General features: G+C 42.2%; 1 protein-coding gene across 5 annotated transcripts in view; it reads right to left on the reverse strand.

The window, feature by feature from the left end:
• MAP3K15 (mitogen-activated protein kinase kinase kinase 15) overlaps positions 1–20,345 on the reverse strand; it is a 148,224-nt gene that overhangs the window by 16,781 nt on the left and 111,098 nt on the right. For all 5 annotated transcript variants that reach the window (XR_014258911.1, XM_082446933.1, XM_082446935.1 and 2 more), the window contains 5 exons: positions 14,674–14,761; positions 12,949–13,082; positions 10,588–10,715; positions 8,170–8,300; positions 7,848–7,953 (listed from right to left, as the gene is read on the reverse strand). Coding sequence is in view for 4 of the 5 variants with exons in the window: in XM_082446933.1 (XP_082303059.1) it covers positions 7,848–7,953; positions 8,170–8,300; positions 10,588–10,715; positions 12,949–13,082; positions 14,674–14,761 (587 nt within the window). In the remaining variant the exon portion in view is untranslated. The remainder of the gene's footprint in view (positions 1–7,847; positions 7,954–8,169; positions 8,301–10,587; positions 10,716–12,948; positions 13,083–14,673; positions 14,762–20,345) is intronic.

Raw genomic sequence — 20,345 nt, forward strand, 5'->3', positions numbered from 1 at the left:
AACAAACTTATGGTTACCAGGGGGTAAGGGGGAGAGGAATAAATTGGGAGACTGGGATTGACATATACACGCTACTATATATAAAACAGATAACTAATAAGGACCTATTGTACAGCACAGGGAACTCTACTCAGTGCTCTGTAATGACCTATAAGGGAAAAGAATCTAAAAAAAGAGTGGATATATGTATAACTGATTCACTTTGCTGTACAGCTGGAACTAACACAACATTGTAAATAAACTATACTCCAATAAAAAAAAATAATTTATTGCATGCTAGGAAAAAAAATTAATAAATTATCCCAAACGTTAGCAGTTTAAAACAACAGTTATGATCTCACACAGTTTCTAATGATTGGAATGTAGGAACAGCTGGGCTGGGTAGATCTGGCCCAGGGTCTTTCATTAGACTGCAGCCAAGGTGTTGGCTGGGGCTGCAGTCATCTGAAGGCTAGACTGGGGCTGGAGGATTCACTTCCAAGCTCACATGGGGGTTGGGAAGAGCCTTTGTTTTCTCACCACATGGGATCCTCCATAGGGCTGCTTAAAATATGGCTTCCCCCAGAGTGTGTAATCCAAGAGAAAGCAAGAGGAATGCCACACTGCCTTTTCTGACCTAGCCTCCAGGTCACACACCACCACTCTGTCCTAATCTATTCACTACAAGCAAGTCACTAAGTCTGGGCAGTGTTCAAGGGGAAGGGAATACAAACAAGGCTGTGAATACCAGGAGGTGAGGATCACTGGGGGCCATCTTGGAGGCTTCTGGCCACAACATGTGACTTTCAATTAGCACTCAATGGCTTACAAAGCATCTCCATGTAGAACTGTCCATCTGACTCTCACAACTCCATAAGGACGGGCAGAAGAGGTATGATGTACTGTTGTTCCCATTTTACATATGGGGAAACCGAGGCTCAGAGAAGCTAGGGAATTTGTTCAAGCTAAAGCCCAGGTCTCCTGTCTTCAACTTTGGAGCTACACACCATGATATCCCTGATCTAAGTAATGGATCCAGGAGAAGCACAACTGAAGAAAAAGCTGCCTGATTAAGAGCAGCTGATGTAAGAATTTCCAAAGCCATAATGTGACTTCTTTCCATATAACTTTCTTTCCATATTAGGCCCAGGGCGATAATAGAAAACTGGGTGCTCCATTCTATTTACTACTGTATTCATAGGGAAACCATCCAGTCACAGCAAGCAGCCAACAAAGAGAGATAGATCCACACAACTATTTCCAAGAGTCAAGGGACCATCCCGGGGCAGCGTGCACATTGTGGGTGTACATCAGCTGTACCAAAAGACTGGCTTCTGTGGAGAAAACCAAGTGAAGATGCCATGGGGATGGGGGAGCAAATGAATGGAGAAATCCTGGAAACGTTGCTCGCCTTAAATCTGGCTCTCTTAGGGGTTTCCTATGGTCCCTCAGGTATCTACACGGGTGCAGTGGTGCAGAGTTCAGGACAACGTGATCAGGAGACCCACAGGCGTCAACCCAGTCCCCTTGGGACATGAAATCCATTGGGGGCTCCTGGACAAGTGCCCAAGAAGGATTTTCAAATTATCAGCAAAGACAAGACATGACACGGGACGATAATTTAGGAGTTTTGACTGAGGGGCCAAGATACGACCTGGATACCAAGACAAGGGGTGAGAGAGGGACCACAGATGCATGTTTCTACGGGGGTCTCAGAAAACTGGTTACACAAGCCGTGGGCCCCCAGCCCAGGGGCCTCCCACCCAGATCAAGGGTTAAAAGGGGTGAGAGAGCAGAGCCTGCGCTGGGAGGTCTACCCTCTCTCATTACAGGTGTTGGGGATGAGCTGCCCCCAGAAGGGTGCGGGCCCATGTCGACTCAAGCAACTCAACATCCGCCCAGGATAAGTGCACTTGAAAGGAGGCCACACATGTTTGCACCTTCTACAGTCCCCTTGAGACAGTATTAGAGCCCAAAGTTTCAAAATTTAATATTAATAAAGTAGCGAAAAGAGAAATAAGGTACAGCTTTCCATGCCCCTGGGGTAGGCTCCTCACTGGGCCCACTCAGAGCCGCATATGTATGTGTCCCCTGCTAAGAAGCCGCACAGAGGACTGGTTCCCATGGGAGCAAAAGCAGCTGACAGCAGCAGAGTGGGGACCATATGGTCTGGGAATATCACCACACCCTCTTTGACAGCGGGTAGAAAAGGGACACCAGATGCAAAACCCGTTGTAGAAATATTGCTTTAGGCTCTTTTTTGTTTTTTTGGGTTTTTTTGGCCATGCAGCTTGCGGGATCTTAGTTCTCCAATCAGGGATCAAGCCCGGGCCCTTGGCAGTGAAAGTGCAGAGTCCTAACCACTGGACCACCAGGGAGTTCCCTGCTTTAGGGTCGGCCTGTCTGTCTATCCATCTATTTATTTATTTATTTTTGGCTGCATTGGGTCTTTGTTGCTGCGTGCGGGCTTTCTCTAGTTGCGGTGAGTGGGGGCTACTCTTCGTTGCGGTGCGCGGGCTTCTCATTGCGGTGGCCTCTCTTGTTGTGGAGCACGGGCTCCAGGTGTGCGGGCTTCAGTAGTTGTGGCACATGGGCTCAGTAGTTGTGGCTCGCGGGCTCTAGAGCACAGGCTCAGTAGTTGTGGCGCACGGGCTTAGTTGCTCTGTGGCATGTGGGATCTTCCCAGACCAGGGCTGCAACCTGTGTCCCCTGCATTGGCAGGCGGATTCTTAACTACTACGCCATAGGGTCTTTTTAAAAGGGAATCCGGCCCAAAGACAGCCTTCCAGGCCTGGTTCCCTCAGTAGAAAAAGATGGAGGGGTAGTTATAATGTGCAGGGTAAAAGATCAGGGTGAGGAGGCAAGGGGTAGTCAGCCAAAGGAGAGGCCCCTGTCCAGGACACGGGAGTTATATTTAGAGGGATCCGGCAGCAAAGAGTTAATAGCAACCATCAGCCAGACCCAGAGCACAGGAAGCCAGCTTAGAACAGTGCTAGTCAAGTGACAACTTTCTGCCCCTTTCCTCTCCTGCCCACAGCTGGTGAGTAGGGAAAGAGGTGAGGGAGGGAGCAAAGACCGACACCCCGACCAGCGGGGACGGGGAGAGGAGTCTGCCCTTTAAATGAGGACGAGCGTGTGGATGAGTACAGGCAGAGCCCGGAGATACTGCAGGTTCGGTTCTAGCCCACCACAATAAAGTGAATATGGCAATAAAATGAGTCACGAGTTTTCTGGTTTCCTAGTGGATGTAAAAGTTATCTTCACGCTATACTGTAGTCTATTAAGTGTGCAGTAGCATTATACCTAAAAAAACAAAGTACAGACCTAAATTAAATAATACTTTATTTCTAGGGACTTCCCTGGTGGTGCAGTGGATAAGACTCTGCGTTCCCAATGCAGGGGGCCTGGGTTCGATCCCTAGTCAGGGAACTAGATCCCATGTGCATGCCGCAACTAAGAATTCGCATGCCACAACTAAGGAGTCTGTGCGCCACAACTAAGGAGCTGGCAAGCCACAACTGAGCTGATGAGCCACAACTAAGGAGCCCGTGAACTGCAATGAGGGAGCCCGCCTGCCGCAACTAAGACCCGGTGCAACTAACTAAATAAATAAATAATACTTTATTGCTAAAAAGATGCTCACCATCATCTAACAACACAGGATTGCCACAAACCAATTTGTAAAAAAAAAAAATGCAGTATCTGCGAAGCACAACAAAGCAAAGCGCAATTAAACAAGGCACGCCTGTATATCAGCCAGAACCCTTTCAATGACTGGATTCAGACTTTGTTTGCTTCTCAAAGTGCCATTAAGACTTTCTCTTTCTTTCTCCAAAGACGACATACAGATTGCCAACAAACACATGAAAAGATGCTCAACATCACTAATCGTTAGAGAAATGGAAGTCAAAACTACAATGAGGTCTCACCTCACACCAGTCAGAATGGCCACCATCAAAAAGTCTACAAACAATAAATGCTGGAGAGGGTGTGGAGAAAAGGGAACCCTTTTCGCTGTTGGTGGGAATGTAAATTGATACAGCCACTATGGAGAACAGTATGGAGATTCCTTAAAAAACTAAAAATAGAACTACCATATGACCCAGCAATTCCACTACTAGGCATATACCCAGAGAAAATCATAATTCAAAAAGATACATGCACCCCAATGTTCATTGCAGCACTATTTACAATAGCCAGGACATGGAAGCAACCTAAATGTCCATCAACAGAGGAATGGATAAAGAAGATTTGGTACATATATACAATGGAATATTACTCAGCCATAAGAAGGAAGAAAACTGTGCCATTTGCAGAGACATGGATGGAGCTAGAGACTGTCATACAGAGTGAAGTAAGTCAGGAAGAGAAAAACAAATATCGTATATTAAAGCATATATGAGGAATCTGAAAAAATTGGTATAGACGATCTTATTTACAAAGCAGAAATAGAGACACAGACATAGAGAACAAACGTAATGATACCAAGGGGGAAAGGGGCGGGGTGGGATGAATTGGGAGATTGGGATTGACATATATACACTATTGATACTATGTATACAATAGATAACTAATGAGAATCTACTTTATAGCACAGGGAACTCTATTCAGTGCTCTGTGGTGACCTAAATGAGAAGGAAATCCAAAAAAGAGGGGATATATGTATATATATAGCTGATTCACTTTGCTGTACAGTAGAAACGAATGCAACATTGTAAAGCAACTATAATCCAATAAAAATTTAAAAAAAGAAATAGGGATTGATAAAATTTTTTAAAAAATTCTCTTTGTTATCTAAGTGTGGCTGGAAGAGTCACGGGAAAGGACCATTGCCCTGGGCAGGCGTGAGAGACAAAAATAAAAATAAAAATTACACCTTTTGAGTCCGACAGGCTCAACATGTTAGTTATGCACATAAACTTGATTCTCTCAAAGGCTCCTGCGAGCTCTAATGACCAGGGACTTCTAAGTGCAAATTAGCATTTAGTTCACTAATGCAGACTTCAGTTGCACTTGCTATGAGCCAGGTACTGGTTAAAGCACTTCATCAATATTAACTCACTTAATCCACATAAAAACCCTCTGAAGTCGGTATTATGAGCATCTCTGTTTTATATACTCATGAAGAAACGGAGATACAGAGAGCTTAAGTAACGTGCCCAAGGTCACACAGCTAGCAAGTGGTTGAGCTCCTGTCCCGAGTTCCATTCCTGGGTATCCACCGGAGAGGGATGGAAACATCTCTCCACACAGAGGCTGGTATGTGGATGTTCACGGCAGTATCATTCACTACAGCCAAAAAGGGGAAACAATCCAAATGACCATTAACTGGTAGATGGATAAACAAAATGTGGTCTATCCATACAATGGAATACTATTCAGCCAGAAAAGGAATGAAGTACCGATACACACTACATATAGCACAGGTGAACCTTGAAAAGATTATGTGAAGTGTAGGAAGCTGGATACAAGGGACCACATATTGTATCATGCCGCTTATAAGAAATCTCCAGAGCAGGAATATCTATACAGAGAGCAGGTCGGTGGTTGCCTGGGGCTGGGGAGGGCATGGGGGTTGACTGCAAGGTGGCACCTTTTGGGGGTGACAGAAATGTTCAAAAATTGGATTGCAGCGATAGCTGCACAACTTGGAAAATTTACCATAAATCATTGAAATGTGCACTTTAAATGGGTGCATGTTACAATATGTGAGTTAAACCTCAATAAAGCTGTTGCAAAACCAAAAGCAAAGGGGGCTGACCCTGGCCATAATGGCCCTTCCTCCTGTTCTAGCTGGTTTACACCTATGGTGAAAAGCCTTCAGAGGAACACAGGAGGGGAGGACTTCGGGCCAGGAAGTTGTCTGAAGCCTTTGTCTCTCCTTCCAGGCTCCAAAAGCCTCCGGGCATTTGCGTGGAAACGCCCCACTGTGCCCACCCGTACCCAATCGGACTGTGGCACCAGCAGCTGAGATTTCTTTACAGAACCGCTCTGTTTTGCAAAGAGTAATTATATGCAGGGGAATTTCCTACCCCAAATGACACCCCTTCTTTATTATCCTCCAAACACCCCTGCATTATTTCGCAATGCAAAATTCATGCCTCCTCAAGCCAATTACTTGGGAAAATGTGATACGCAATGATGAATTATACATGCGTTTTCTTTATGATTTTTTTTTCTCCTTGGGGATGGTAATTATGAGATAAATTGTTGGGGGTTTTATGTCTTGAAATAACTCCTTGCCATATCAGAGCCCCTCTTGCTACATATTGCTAAGCTAATTGGTGGCTTCCAAAGAGAAGGACAGAAGTCATTTTTAATTAGGCTAGTAAAAAAATATGCCAGTCATACATACATACATACATACATACTCACTGATACATACATGTTGAGATATATATATTTATATCAGAAACAATGAATGAAAATTCAATACACTCTTTGGGAGATTCCAGTGGGGTCCTTGGTGTAATAGTTCCCCATTTTGAGGTGCATGTATCTCCTCTGGTGTTACAACTGAGAAGTCATTTCTGATGCATAAAAGTTCTCTTTAGATAGAGAACGAGTCTCTATTGTGGGCGTCCAGTGGCTGACATAACAACAATTCTCTTGTTGAAGAAAAGTCTTTCAAAGCTGAGACAATTATTCACCAAAACTAAGGGCAAGTCTGTCCACTCTACAGTTTGGTGTTATAGGGATAGAAAACAATCATCTGTCTTTTATAACTTATATCGGAGCTATAATATTATAAGCGCTGTTTCATAATTCCATCAAGCAAGATCTTTGTGATGCTTTCATTACACCCTAGGGGGAGCACAAAGCTTTACTTAAATCAAAATCAGTACTTCTGGGCTTCCCTGGTGGCGCAGTGGTTGAGAATCTGCCTGCCAATGCAGGGGACACGGGTTCGAGCCCTGGTCTGGGAAGAGCCCACATGCCGCGGAGCAACTAGGCCCGTGAGCCACAACTACTGAGCCTGCGCGTCTGGAGCCTGTGCTCCGCAACAAGAGAGGCCGCGATAGTGAGAGGCCCGCGCACCGCGATGAAGAGTGGCCCCCGCTCGCCACAACTAGAGAAAGCCCTCGCACAGAAACGAAGACCCAACACAGCCATAAAAAAAAAAAAAAAAAAAAAAATTAAAAAAAAAAATCAGTACTTCTCTCCAAGGATCACAGTTTCTGTTTTGCTTTTAAATGGGAATTACAAAAAGCCATAGGTAGCTTTTGAGCATCATTCTACTCACTGGTCGTGTAAATGGAAAGCTAGCTGGCAATTTTATTCTACCCTTTGAATCCAGTCCCTCTCAACACATAAATGATTCCATCACTGACACATGGAAAAGAAAATTCAATTGCTCAAACCCACTTAGAATACCAAACCCATCTTAGAATACCCTAAAAGAATCAGCCTCTCTTGGAAACATAATCATATTAAAGCACGAGGTACCAGAATTCCCTAAAGTACAGGCTATTTTTATAAAAGACCGATAAAATGTTCTACTACGTTGTCTGAGGGATACTGTTATTCAGAATTACCCACGATTCTGAATAATGTGCTACTAACTTAGAAGAGATGCTGCCATTTTGCTGACTGGTTAGAAACCCTCGGAAAACCTCAAGCAGACCACAACACCTACTCAACCTTGGAAGACAAGGAAGAAAGTAAGGCAATCTTGTTGCCACAAATAGCTAAGTGCATCATTATGACAGAGTTCAAACACTTTGAAGTTGGGGACGATACACCGTCCACTTCAACTACCAGTTGTCCACAGTGCACACAGGTGCTTGGTGAGTAACTTCCAAAGGACTGCAGTTGCAGCAAGCCTAACTCCAGGATGGCGACCCCACGCCAAGCTCTGTTCTGCTTACCAGCAAAAGTCTCTGTACATGGATTCACTCCTGCAAGACGTTTAGAGGTGCCGAAATCGGAGATTTTCACCACTCCGCTATAGGTATTCACCAGAACGTTATCACCCTTCAGAAAAGGAAGAACATCAAATGCTTAAAAGACAGATTTAAACAAACTAATGTAAAACAGACTTGGACCTTAAGAAATGGTCATGTGTCTCTAGGAAGACTAGACTCTGCTCAGTCCTCTCCCCTCCGTGAGCTGGTCCACCTGCAGACACTCCAGCAGCTCATGTGATCTGAGATGCAAAGTGAAATCTAATTGGCTCAGACAAGCAAGTACCTTTATGTCTCTGTGCACAATCTGGTTTTCGTGGAGATACTTGAGGCCTTCCAGGATTTGCTTGGTGTAGAACTTGATGGTGGGCTCCTTCATCGGCCCCCATTTTGATCGCAAAAGAGCCGAAAGGCTTCCTGGAAACGGACACAGTAAAAAAAAAACAACTCATCAGGGAGATGAAGAGTCGATTATAAGGGTTCAGGGAAACACAGTGAAGTGATGTTTCTAACCTAATGTAAGCACTCGTGCCCACATCACTGTATCTGGGCTAAGTGCAACATCTTTCCTCCCTCTCTGTTGCCTGTTTCCCAGATGCACAAGCAGCGCGGCCAGAGAAGGGACGGGACGTGAACCAGCATATCAGCCCGACCAGAGGTGCAGGGTGGAAAGGAATCCCTTGTGACCCCCGAAACACAGCCAGGCCACCTTCGGGCTTAGCTCTGTTCAGCTGCACAGAATCAGGAAGAGAGCGCAACAGTGCTCTCTGAACTCTGAAGGGCTGGCCGGACACTGCACATCCTGCACGAGAGTCCAGCCATTGGGCTTGGGTCAAAGCCACGTTTTATACCTCACCCTGAAATCAGAGGTGGACAGGGGCAGAGTGAGGGGCCCTTAAGGGAGACAGGGGCCCGAATCGGAGGAGGTTGGGGCTCTCTGTCCTCTCTGTGAGAAGCTCCCAATGCCAGGTCCCGGGGGCAGGACTGCCTTAACACCCACCCCGCCCCGACCCCAATTATACTATTAAACATTGAACTTTGGGGCCAGAAGAAAACCTCCCTTCACTGCCTTCTGACCATGTGTTTCAGAGATTATTGTCCAGGCGCTCAGCATCAGCTGTCGCCCTTACACAGTGCTATGGGACCTTGCTATGCCTCAGTTTCCCCATCTGTAAAAGGGGAGGTGCACATCTATCTCCAACTCTGCGGTCATCCTCAGACCTCACGGCTGGAACACCAATCAGTATTTTCTGCTAGACTATGAGCAATCTGAGGGAAGAAGAAACTGTACGTTATCATAAATGTAACCCTCAAAATCTAGCCCATTGCCTGGCTCTTAAGATATATAGTTAGGTTTTTTTTTTTAATTTTATTTATTTATTTATGGCTGTCTTGGGTCTTCGTTTCTGTGCGAGGGCTTTCTCTAGTTGCGGCAAGTGGGGGCCACTCTTCATCACGGTGCGCGGGCCTCTCACTATCGCGGCCTCTCTTGTTGCGGAGCACAGGCTCCAGACGCGCAGGCTCAGTAATTGTGGCTCACGGGCTTAGTTGCTCCGCGGCATGTGGGATCTTCCCAGACCAGGGCTCGAATCCGTGTCCCCTGCATTGGCAGGCAGATTCTCAACCACTGCGCCACCAGGGAAGCCCTATAGTTAGGTTTTTAATGTAATGGCAGACTCTTAGTAACTATGAGTTGAAAGAATGAATGAATACAGATTTCTAACTAAAGTTTTTATATTTGCATTCAGATTACTATTAATTTTATCATTATTTTCTTAAAATGAGCACTTACTGATTTCTTGCTCTCTGCCTGGCACCGTTTTGAGAGCTTAACAAACATTATCTCACTCACCCCATCCAACAAGCCACTAAGATAGTGTCATTATGACTCCAATAATTACTATTCCAACTATGATAGTACTTATTAATAATCCAATTTTAAAATTCATTTATTCAGTCAGAAAACTGAGGTCACACAGCTTGCAGATGGAGGGACCAACTCAAACTAGATGGCTGGGGTCTTCCCTGGTGGCACAGTGGTTAAGACTCTGCGCTCCCAACACAGGGGGCCCGGGTTTGATCCTTGGTCGGGGAACTAGATCCCACATGCATGCCTCAACTAAGAGTTCGCATGCCACAACTAAGGAGCCTGCCTGCCGCAACTTAGACCCAGCGCAACCAAATAAATAAATAAATATTAAAAACAAACAAACAAACAAACAAAAAACCAAACTAGATGGCTGGCTCCAGATCTGAGGAACTCCTACCCTCGTACTCTACTGCCTGCCTTTGGGGATCTTGTGGATAAAGCGCTGGTGTTCGATTTCACTGTCAACATGTTATTTTGCAATGTCATTTAAAAAAAACCTCTGTTTCCTCTTCTCCAAAGCATATTTCAACTCCTAGACTGTGAAGGCCTCAAGGCCAGAGACTATGCTTTATTCATCTCTATGTCTCTAGTGCTCGGCCCAGCAGCTGGCACTCAGTAGATCCTCAGTGAATACTTGATGATTGAATTATCAGTCCAGGAATAGACTGTTTATGTGACACTGGAAAATCTGTATCCAACTCCTCTGGGAAACAAATGGTCTCCCACACCTAAAATGTCTGTCATTTTTTAACAGCAGGATGAATAACGATGTTCATATTATGTTTTCATCAGTGATTTTCAGGGTATGAGACCAGAAGACCAGTGACTACTCACCCCCAGGCACCTGCTCCATAAATATCTTAATGTAGCCGTCCTCGGAAACAGAGCCCAGGTACTGAACAATATTGCGGTGCTTGAGGTTCTTGTGCAGGGCGATCTCCTCATGCAGAGGCTGAGAGTACCTGATAAGAAAAACAAAGCCAGTGTCACCTGCCAAATCCCTGGAGCTTGGAGTCCATATATCGCACCTCACCAGTACCTGCCCTGCTGCTGGCCATCCCTTCTTTGTGGGAATGTTCTCTCCCTTGGCTCCCATGAGACTATTCAGCTTCCCATCTGTAGAACAGGGGATAGTAATACAAAGCATGCAGGGCTGCCGGGGGCCAAAGTGTGTCAAGTTTCTCAGGCACCCAGTGGAGTGCCTGGTGTGTGGCAAGTACCCAGTGAACGGCTGCTGCTGTTACTATGGCTATTGATAGGGCTTGAACTCTCCAACCATCCTTTGTCTCTCTCAACAGCCTCTCTTCCTCTGCTCCCCCATGAAGGGAGCTGTTCCAGAAGGTTCTGTCCTCAGCTGCCTTCTAGTCTCATTCCGCAGACTCATTCCAGACTACAGCAACAGCCACCTAATGGACCTCCCAGCCTCAGCCTCCGGTCTCTTCAGTCTATTCTCCCCTGGCCACCATATTTCCCCTTCCTAAAACACACACCCCATCACATCACTTCCCATCCTAAAGTCCACATAAAGACCACATTGTTTAACACGGCACACAAGGACCTTCAAACTCAGGTCAGACTACATCTTAAAAAATGTTTGCCTCATCTCAAGAGCCCCCCCACTGCCCTACATCCTACAGTCGAGTCACAACAGACAATTTGTTCTTCTCTCCATACACTCTGTGCTTAACAGCTCTGCTTCCCCTCAGCATAGAATGCTCTGGCCTCCTTTTCTGCCAGACGAACTCCTACTCATCCCTCAAAGGCCGGCTCAAAGATGATTTATTTTCTCAAACTTGCCACAGCTCATCCAAGAAGAGCAATTCATTCCACTCCTATGCTCTACAAACACTCTGTGAACCTCTGTATTACGGCACTTGTCACTTTGCTCTACCAAACTGGGCACACCCTAACATTAGGACAGTATCCTACTCCCCTTTCAGTCTCCAGTGCCAGCCCAGAATCTGGCACAGAGAAGGTGCCCAATATCCTAACTTCAGCCTGTAAATTTAGGGAATGGGACAAAACAGTCTCTAAGGTCCCTTCCAGCTCTAAAATCCCAGGAACAACCATCAGCAGTGAAGAGCTGAAATGACTAATACAACCAACTGAAGGAGGTGGTTCAAGCCAGCAACTTCCCCCCAACAAACAACTGCAACGCCTTATCCATCATGAGAATAAGAGACAGAATACTGGAAGAGGAACTCAAGAGACTGGATCCTAGTCTTGTTTCTTCATGTCCTTGGAGAAGTCATTTAACCTTCTTAGCCTTGGAAGAAGTTGGATGAGTTCATTTCAGACCCTGCTTTATAATTCAAATATCATAACACACAATCCCATTAAAAATGAATGGAAGAACAAGCAAACGAATGAACGAATGAATGACAAAGGGTCTTACAGCTGCTAGAAATCACTTGTAATCCATCCCTAATAATTCACTGACACCTGGATGGAGGGATGTTTGCACACAGCCATCAGTGTCCAGCACTGAAGGCAACGCTGCAGATGTGGTCTGAGCACGCCGGTGGAGCATGGAGCTATTATTTCTTATACTGTGGCCATTACTGTATATGTAGCTTCTCTACAAAAACACTTGACAGTCAACACGTTCTTGTTTAGAATTAGGAGGGGTATGAATTTAAAAAGGAATAAACCTTTAGTTAGACTCTTAAAAAGTGTAGGAGAAATAAATTGGTAGTACTTGTGGTTTAAAAAACAATAGTCCAAAATCTATGGGTGAGGTTGAAGGGTAGGGTATTAATAAAATAGTCTGTATAGCAAAAAACTAAAAATTTTTTTTTTACCACATTTAATTTTCTGTAATGATACATCTGAATAAATAATAGCCATTTCAAATTGTTACAATGTGAATTAAAGCACTGAGTCATATTTTAAAATATCTGCAAACAAACATCTACGTAAAAATGTAAAACTTTATTTCCTCCTGACGGGTGGAAATAAAACTACAGTCTTCTTTTAAAATGTGACTCTGCAATCCACATGCCTCTAAGTGAAGTTGTTCCATTTTCTCCATTTATTTATAATATGTAGAGCACAAAAGCAGATCACCCTTATTAGAAGAGAATTACAAATTTTTTTGATGACATAATGCTTTCATTATGCACCATCAGTGGTGGGCACGGGAATTGGGGTATGGAGGTGGCAACTGCAGAAGGCGGAAGGCCCGCCCTGACTTGCCTGCTGTCTCTCTCTGGAATTTCTTTGATGGCTATTCGCACTTGATTGCTCAGATCTCTGCCGGCATACACGATCCCATATGTGCCCTTCCCCAGCACCACTCTCTCACCATTCGCATCGTGGTCATACTCATACTAAGGAAAAGCACCAAGATAAAAAAGCACACAACTTGTGGTGGAGAAACCCCATAAAAGCCCAAACATTGTCCTGCAATTTTTAAAAAATTTATAAATAACATTATTTGAGTACCAGGCAGGTCACATTTCTTGGGTTATGTACTTTTCATTAAATAATTGCTTTCAAGGGGTAGCGTTCTCAGTTACTCATATATTCATAACATGATTTTATGAAATAGAATGCAAGAAATTTAAAAATACGGCTCATATGTAACTTAGTGGGCTCACCTTTTGGAGAACTCCCCTCACTTTGATGCTGCGATTTAAAACTGCTTCTAAGCATGCCAAGTACCCCAAATAGGTGCCTTCTTACATGATCCCTTATCAACTTGCCAGGAAAGCAACCACTTTCCATAGCCCAGAAAAGAACTGAAGGTAAATAAAACTAAAATTTTCTTAATAGAAAGTACACATGCTGCCCCACTCCTGCTTTTAGAGGTACAGATCTAGCATTAAACACATACTGCAAAATTCCACCTGTAATTAGTATTGCTCTTTTATTCCCCCAATCTTATCATCAAAAATTGTACAGCTGCATTCCACTTGGTTCTTCTCAATGATTAAAACAAATGTAACTCTAGACTGAGCAATATTTATTTAAAGCAGAGGCAGCAAGGGATTCTTTCTGTTATTTTCTATGCCCCCTATACCTGCTTACAGAAGTGCACAGAACGCGTGTGCATGTGGACGTGTCCCTTCCCATCCACTTCTAGGGATGCTCACGACAATTAAGGTTACTAGTGGGTCTCATCACTGTCTGATTTAACCAGACATCCGCCTGCTTCATAACAGGCTTTTATCTCCCACCTTTCTCTGTTACCTTCAAAGTGCATCACTCAGTTCGTTTCTACAACAAACTTTGATTCTAAGCTAAGAATTCGAGTACCTGACTCAATTATTAAAATGAATCCCTTTGATATTTTCTGAAAGAAATCTCAAAGAATTAATTTCAGCCCACTTGAAAGTATAGTAAAATCTCACTAAATTACAAGGACCTGAGTTAGTGGCAAGTCATAATAATTGTGCAAGGTTTAAACACATGCGTAGTGGTGCAGTATCTGTGGACTACCACTGTACTGTCCAAAAGAGCTTATGATGACCCTTTCTGAATATTAAGAATATTAATTTCTTAATATTACCATATTTAATATATTATATGCAAGTAGATATAACTAAAGTCATTTTAGGCATAAATGAAAAAGTCTGCTTCTATTTGCCCAACTATTTCTCTTGTAGTTTCACAAACATTATTCATTAGCATAGAAAAACCTTTTCCATCGGTTGTACACAAAGGGAATTTTAGTCTAGTCCACGTCAGATTTTCCTTACACATTCTGCTTGATAGGATCCCAAAGTAATGAGGTGTTTCTATAGAGATGCATTAAATTTAATCTCTGACAGTCATAAATAGTGATAGCTAGCTCGTTCATTAATGAGTATTTTAAAATATACGCATAAAGAACTTTCACACAAAAAATGGGACATTTTCTTTAAGCATCAAAGACACAGTAAATAACTTTTTCCATGTCCTAGGTCTTCTGTGACTCACCTCTAAGGTATCCCCGTCGGTCTCTCCCTCCAGCTCCACTGTACTGCCCACTCCGCTGGCTATCATCTCTTTGACCAAAGAGCAAAACCTAGAACACCAAATGTCACAAAGATGCCGCTAATTATGATCACTCCTATTCCTTTCCTCTAACTTGGCCTTACTACATTAAACTGTGATTAAATAAACCAAGCTTTTACAAGTTATGGAACAATCACTCCACTCCTTGATTTGACATGGTAGTGTACTGGTTATCTAATCTAGTTCAAATACCTATATGATACTTGAATGCCCTCTATACAATATCGCCACCAACTGGCTGGCTAATTGATGCGTGAACACCCCCAGTGACAGAGAACTCATTACCTCACAAGGCAGCTCATTCTTTGGTGAGAAATGCTTCACTTATATTGAACTAAGACTTTTTTTTTTTTTTCAAATTTATTTATGGCTGTGTTGGGTCTTCGTTTCTGTGCGAGGGCTTTCTCTAGTTGCGGCAAGCGGGGGCCACTCTTCATCGCGGTGCGCGGGCCTCTCACTATCGCGGCCTCTCTTGTTGTGGAGCACAGGCTCCAGATGCGCAGGCTCAGTAATCGTGGCTCACGGGCCTAGTTGCTCCGCGGCATGTGGGATCTTCCCAGACCAGGGCTCGAACCCGTGTCCCCTGCATTGGCAGGCAGATTCTCAACCACTGCGCCACCAGGGAAGCCCGAACTAAGACTTCTTTGATGTGGGTCTCATCCATAGACTGCTTAGAATTAGTCCCTTTCTACATAACTGCCCATTAGAAATGTACATAATTTTATTATATCCCTATAAGTCTTTCCTTCTTGTTCCCTCAACGTTTCCCCCAGGACTTGTTTATGAGTCACTTCACTAACTTGTAATTCTTCAAAGGTGTCCCTGTATTATTCTTCAAGTCTGGTCCCGGGACCAGTGTTCCAGGGGTGATTTAATTAGTGCTAAGGATAGTGGGACCATCACCTCCCAAGCTGCCAGCACTCTAGCTCTTAGTGAGAAATAAGGTCTTGTATAAGGGGAGAGGTGAGAAGGAAGTGTGTAAGACGGCCTCATCGTTCTGTTGACATAGACTAAGCTTAATATCAACTATAACCCATAAATCTTTCTCACAAACGCTGCTGGGCCACGTCAGCCACTCCCTAGACTTGTGTAGCTGTTTATTCACATACAAATGACTTGACTCAGAAGATTTGTATTCAGTATTCTCTCTTAAGGTGGCAGGGAAGAATATTGCATACTTTAAGATAATTTCCAAAAAACACTAGAATGTTCTTTTCTCTAACCCATCCCACCTCTGCTGCTTCTAATTTTTGAAAGCTGGGACATGCCAACAGTCAGGCTTCTTAGGAGACATATGGTATGCATGCAACAGAATAACTAAAATTTAAAAGACAGTATCAATTGTTGTTCAGAATGTGGAGCAACTGGAACTCTCATATGTTGCTGGTGTAAGTGTAAATTGATAAAACTACTTTGGTATCAACCAAAGCTGAATGTAAACCTATCCCATAACCCAGTAACTCCATTCCTAGGCACATACAGTGCAGAAATCAATGAATATGTTTACCAAAAGGCATGCACAAGAGTGTTCATGGCAGTTTTATTCATAATGGCCCCAAACTGGAAACAATCCAAATGTTTGATAAAACAGATAAATTGTCATATATATTCACACAATGGAACACTACACAGCAAAGAAAAGAATGAACTAATACAACATGGCTGAATCTCATAGATATTATTTTAAGAGATACAAGTGAGAAATAAAAGAGTACATACTTTATGAGTATATTTATTTGAAGTTTAACAACAGGCAAAACTAACCACTGGTGATAGAAATCAAAATAGTTACATTAGGAGCGGGTTTAATGACTGGGAAGGGGCACAAGGCACCTTCTGGGGTGCTGATATACTTAACACGCTCGTCTGTATATTACACCTCAATTAAAAAATTATTTAAATGTATGGCAAGAAAAGGCACTGAGGACAGAATGAGAGACAGAAGGTAAACTCTGTAGTAAAGGGATGTTCTGCTTGATATTTGGCAGCATTTTCCAACTCTAAAATTGAAGATTGTGACCCAAGGGTGCCCTGGTCTGATATTTAGTCTGATTTCTAAATACGTTGTTATAATGATTGTCTGAGACACACTGAATTAAAATGTTCTCAAATTACATGATGCAAACTCTCTCAACAAACTACAAATAAAGGAATCTTCCTCAACCTGATAAAGGTTATCTATGAAAAACCTACCAGTAACATCATGCTTAATGGTGTAAGACTAGACGCTTTCCTCCTAAGATCAGGAACAAGACAAGGATGTCTGCTCTCGCCACTTCTACTCAACATTATACTGCAGTCTAGTCAGGACAATTAGGCAAGAAAAAGAAAGAAAGACATCCAGTTTGGAAAGGAAGAACTATAACTATCTCTATCTGCAGATGACATGATCTTGTATACAGAACATCAATAAAAAACTATTAGAACTAAAAAATGAGTGCCAGTTTGCAGGATCAATATACAAAAATCAAGTGTATTTCTATACACCAGCAACGAACAATCTGAAAATGAAATTAACAACTCCACTTAGAATAGCACCAAAAAGAATAAAATACATATATATTTAACAAAAAAGTATAAGACTTGTACATTGAAACTCCAAAAATTGTTGAAAGACATTAAAGAAGACCTAAACAAATAGAAAGATATGCTATGTTCATGGGATGGAAGACTTAATATGGTTAGGATGGCAAAGCCTCTCAAATTGATCTGCATATACGAAGCAATCCCTGCCAAAACCCTAGTGGCCTTTTTTTGAAGAAATTGACTAGCTGATCCTAAGATTCACATGGATATGGAAGCACCTGCAATAGTCAAAACAATTATGAAAAACAAGAACCAAGTTGGAAGACTCACATTTCCTGATTTTACAGCTTAGTACAATACTACAGTTATCAAGAAAATGTGGTAATAGCATAAAGGATAGACATATAGATCAACGGAATAGAAGTGAAAGTCCAGAAATAAATGCTTACATTTATGGTCAACTGATTTTCTAAAAAAGTGCCAAGACCATTCAATGGGAGAAGAAATAGTCTTTTCAACAAATGGTGCTGAGACAACCACATATCCACATGCAGAAGAATGAAGTTGGACCCCCTACCTCAGACCATTTAAAAAAAAACAAAACAAAACTCAAAATGGATCAGAGACCTAAATATAAGAGCTAAAACCATAAAACTCTTTGAAGAAAATAAACACCAGAGAAAACCTTGGGTTAGGCAAAGCCTTCTTAGATACGACATCAAAAGCACAAGTGACAAAAGGAAAAATAGATAAACTGGACTGCCACAAAATTTAAAACTTTTGTGCTGTAAATGATACCATCAACAGAGTAAAAAGATAACCCACAGAATGGGAGGAAGCACTTGCAAATCACACATCTGACAAGGGCCTTGTATCCAGAATATATAAAAAACTCTTAAAACTTATTAACAAAAATACCAATAACCCAATTAAAAATGGGCAAAGTTCGGAGAAACTTGGCAAACATCACTTTCGCCAGGTGAGCCAAGTTAATATCACCAGTAATGAGACAAAGATATTGTATGTCTCCCAATGTGATGTACTGAGGACAGGGCATCACTTCTATGGTATTCCTACCCCAGATGCATAACACTAATATAATCATGAGGGAACAGCAAACCAACCCAAATTGAAGGATTATACAAGATAAACTGCCTGTACTCTTTGAAAGCATTAAGTCAAGAAAGACAAAGACTGATGAAGAAATGTTCCAGATAAAAGGCGGGGCTATACAGACGTGACAGCTAAATGTTAATATGTAATCCTGGTTTAGATCATGAACCAGAGAAAAAATATCTTTCGTTTCACTGTAAAGGACATTAGTGGGACAATAAGTAAAATTTGGCTAAGGTTTGTAAATTATAGAACCATATCAATCTTAGTTTCCTGATTAGATAACTGTACTGTGATTACATAAGTGAATGTTCTTGTATTTAGGGAAGCACGTACTGAAGTGCTGAGAGGTAATGGAGCATTATGTCTACAACTTACTCTTCAACAGTTCAGAACAAAATAGTCATCTGCATATAGAGAGAATGTAAAACAAATGTGGTAAATGGTTAACAGTGGGGAGTTCTGGGTGAACTTTCTTGTAGGTCTGAATATTTTCCAAAATAAAAAGCTAAAAAAATGTTTTAATTGGGCAAAGGATTTGAGTAGATAGTTCTCCAAAGAAGATATATAAATGGCCAATTAGGTCATGAAAAGATCCTAGGTATCTTTAGTCATTAGGGAAATGCAAAACACAACCACAATGAGATTCCACCTAACACCCACTAGGATGGCTACAATCAAAAGGACAGACAGTAACAAGTATTGCGAGGACGTGGAGAAACTGGAACCTTCATACATTGCTGATGGGAATGTAAACTGGGAAAACAGTCTGGCCGTTCCTCAAAGTTAAATAAAGAATTATCATAAGACCCAGTAATTTGGCTCCAAGAGAAATTAAAACATAAGTTGACACAAAAACTTGCATGTGAATGTTTATGGCAGCATTATTCACAATAGCCAGAAAGTGAAAACAAACCAAGTGTCTTTCAAATCATGAACAGACAAATCAAATATATCCATACAATGGAATATTATTCAGCCACAAAAAGGAATGAAATTCTGATACATGTTACAACATGGATGACACTTGAAAACATTATGATAAATGGAGGAAGCGAGTCACAAAAGACCATATATTGTATGATTCTATATATATGAAATGTCAAGAATAGGCAAATTCGTAAAGACGGAAAGTAGATTCAGTGGTTGCATAGGACTGGGATTGGGGGGGTGGGGTTAGGTTGAGAGAAAATGGGGAGTGACTGTTAATGGATACTGTGTTTCTTTTGGGAGTGGTGAAAATAATCTAAAATTACATTGTGGTGATGGCTGCAAAACTGTGAATATACTAAAAAAAAAAAAAAAAAAGACCTAAATATGTAAGGCCAGACACTATCAAATTCTTAGAGGAAAACATAGGCAGAACACTCTATGACATAAATCACAGCAAGATCCTTTTTGACCCAACTCCTAGAGAAATGGAAATAAAAACACGAATAAACAAATGGGACTTAATGAAACTAAAAGCTTTTGCACAGCAAAGGAAACCATAAACAAGACCAAAAGACAACCCTCAGAATGGGAGAAAATATTTGCAAATGAAGCAACTGACAAAGGATTAATCTCCAAGATTAACAAGCAGCTCATGCAGCTCAATAACAAAAAAACAAACAACCCAATCCAAAAATGGGCAGAAGACCTAAATAGACATTTCTCCAAAGAAGATACACAGATTGCCAACAGACACATGAAAGAATGCTCAACATCATTAATCATTAGAGAAATGCAAATCAAAACTACAATGAGATATCATCTCACACCAGTCAGAATGGCCATCATCAAAAAATCTAGAAACAATAAATGCTGGAGAGGGTGTGGAGAAAAGGGAACCCTCTTGCATTGTTGGTGGGAATGTAAATTGATATAGCCACTATGGAGAACAGTATGGAGGTTCCTTGAAAAACTAAAAATAGAACTACCATACGACCCAGCAATCCCACTACTGGGCATATACC

Source organism: Balaenoptera physalus, assembly GCF_965194825.1.
Source record: "Balaenoptera physalus genome assembly, chromosome: X".
Classification (NCBI taxonomy): domain Eukaryota; kingdom Metazoa; phylum Chordata; class Mammalia; order Artiodactyla; family Balaenopteridae; genus Balaenoptera; species Balaenoptera physalus.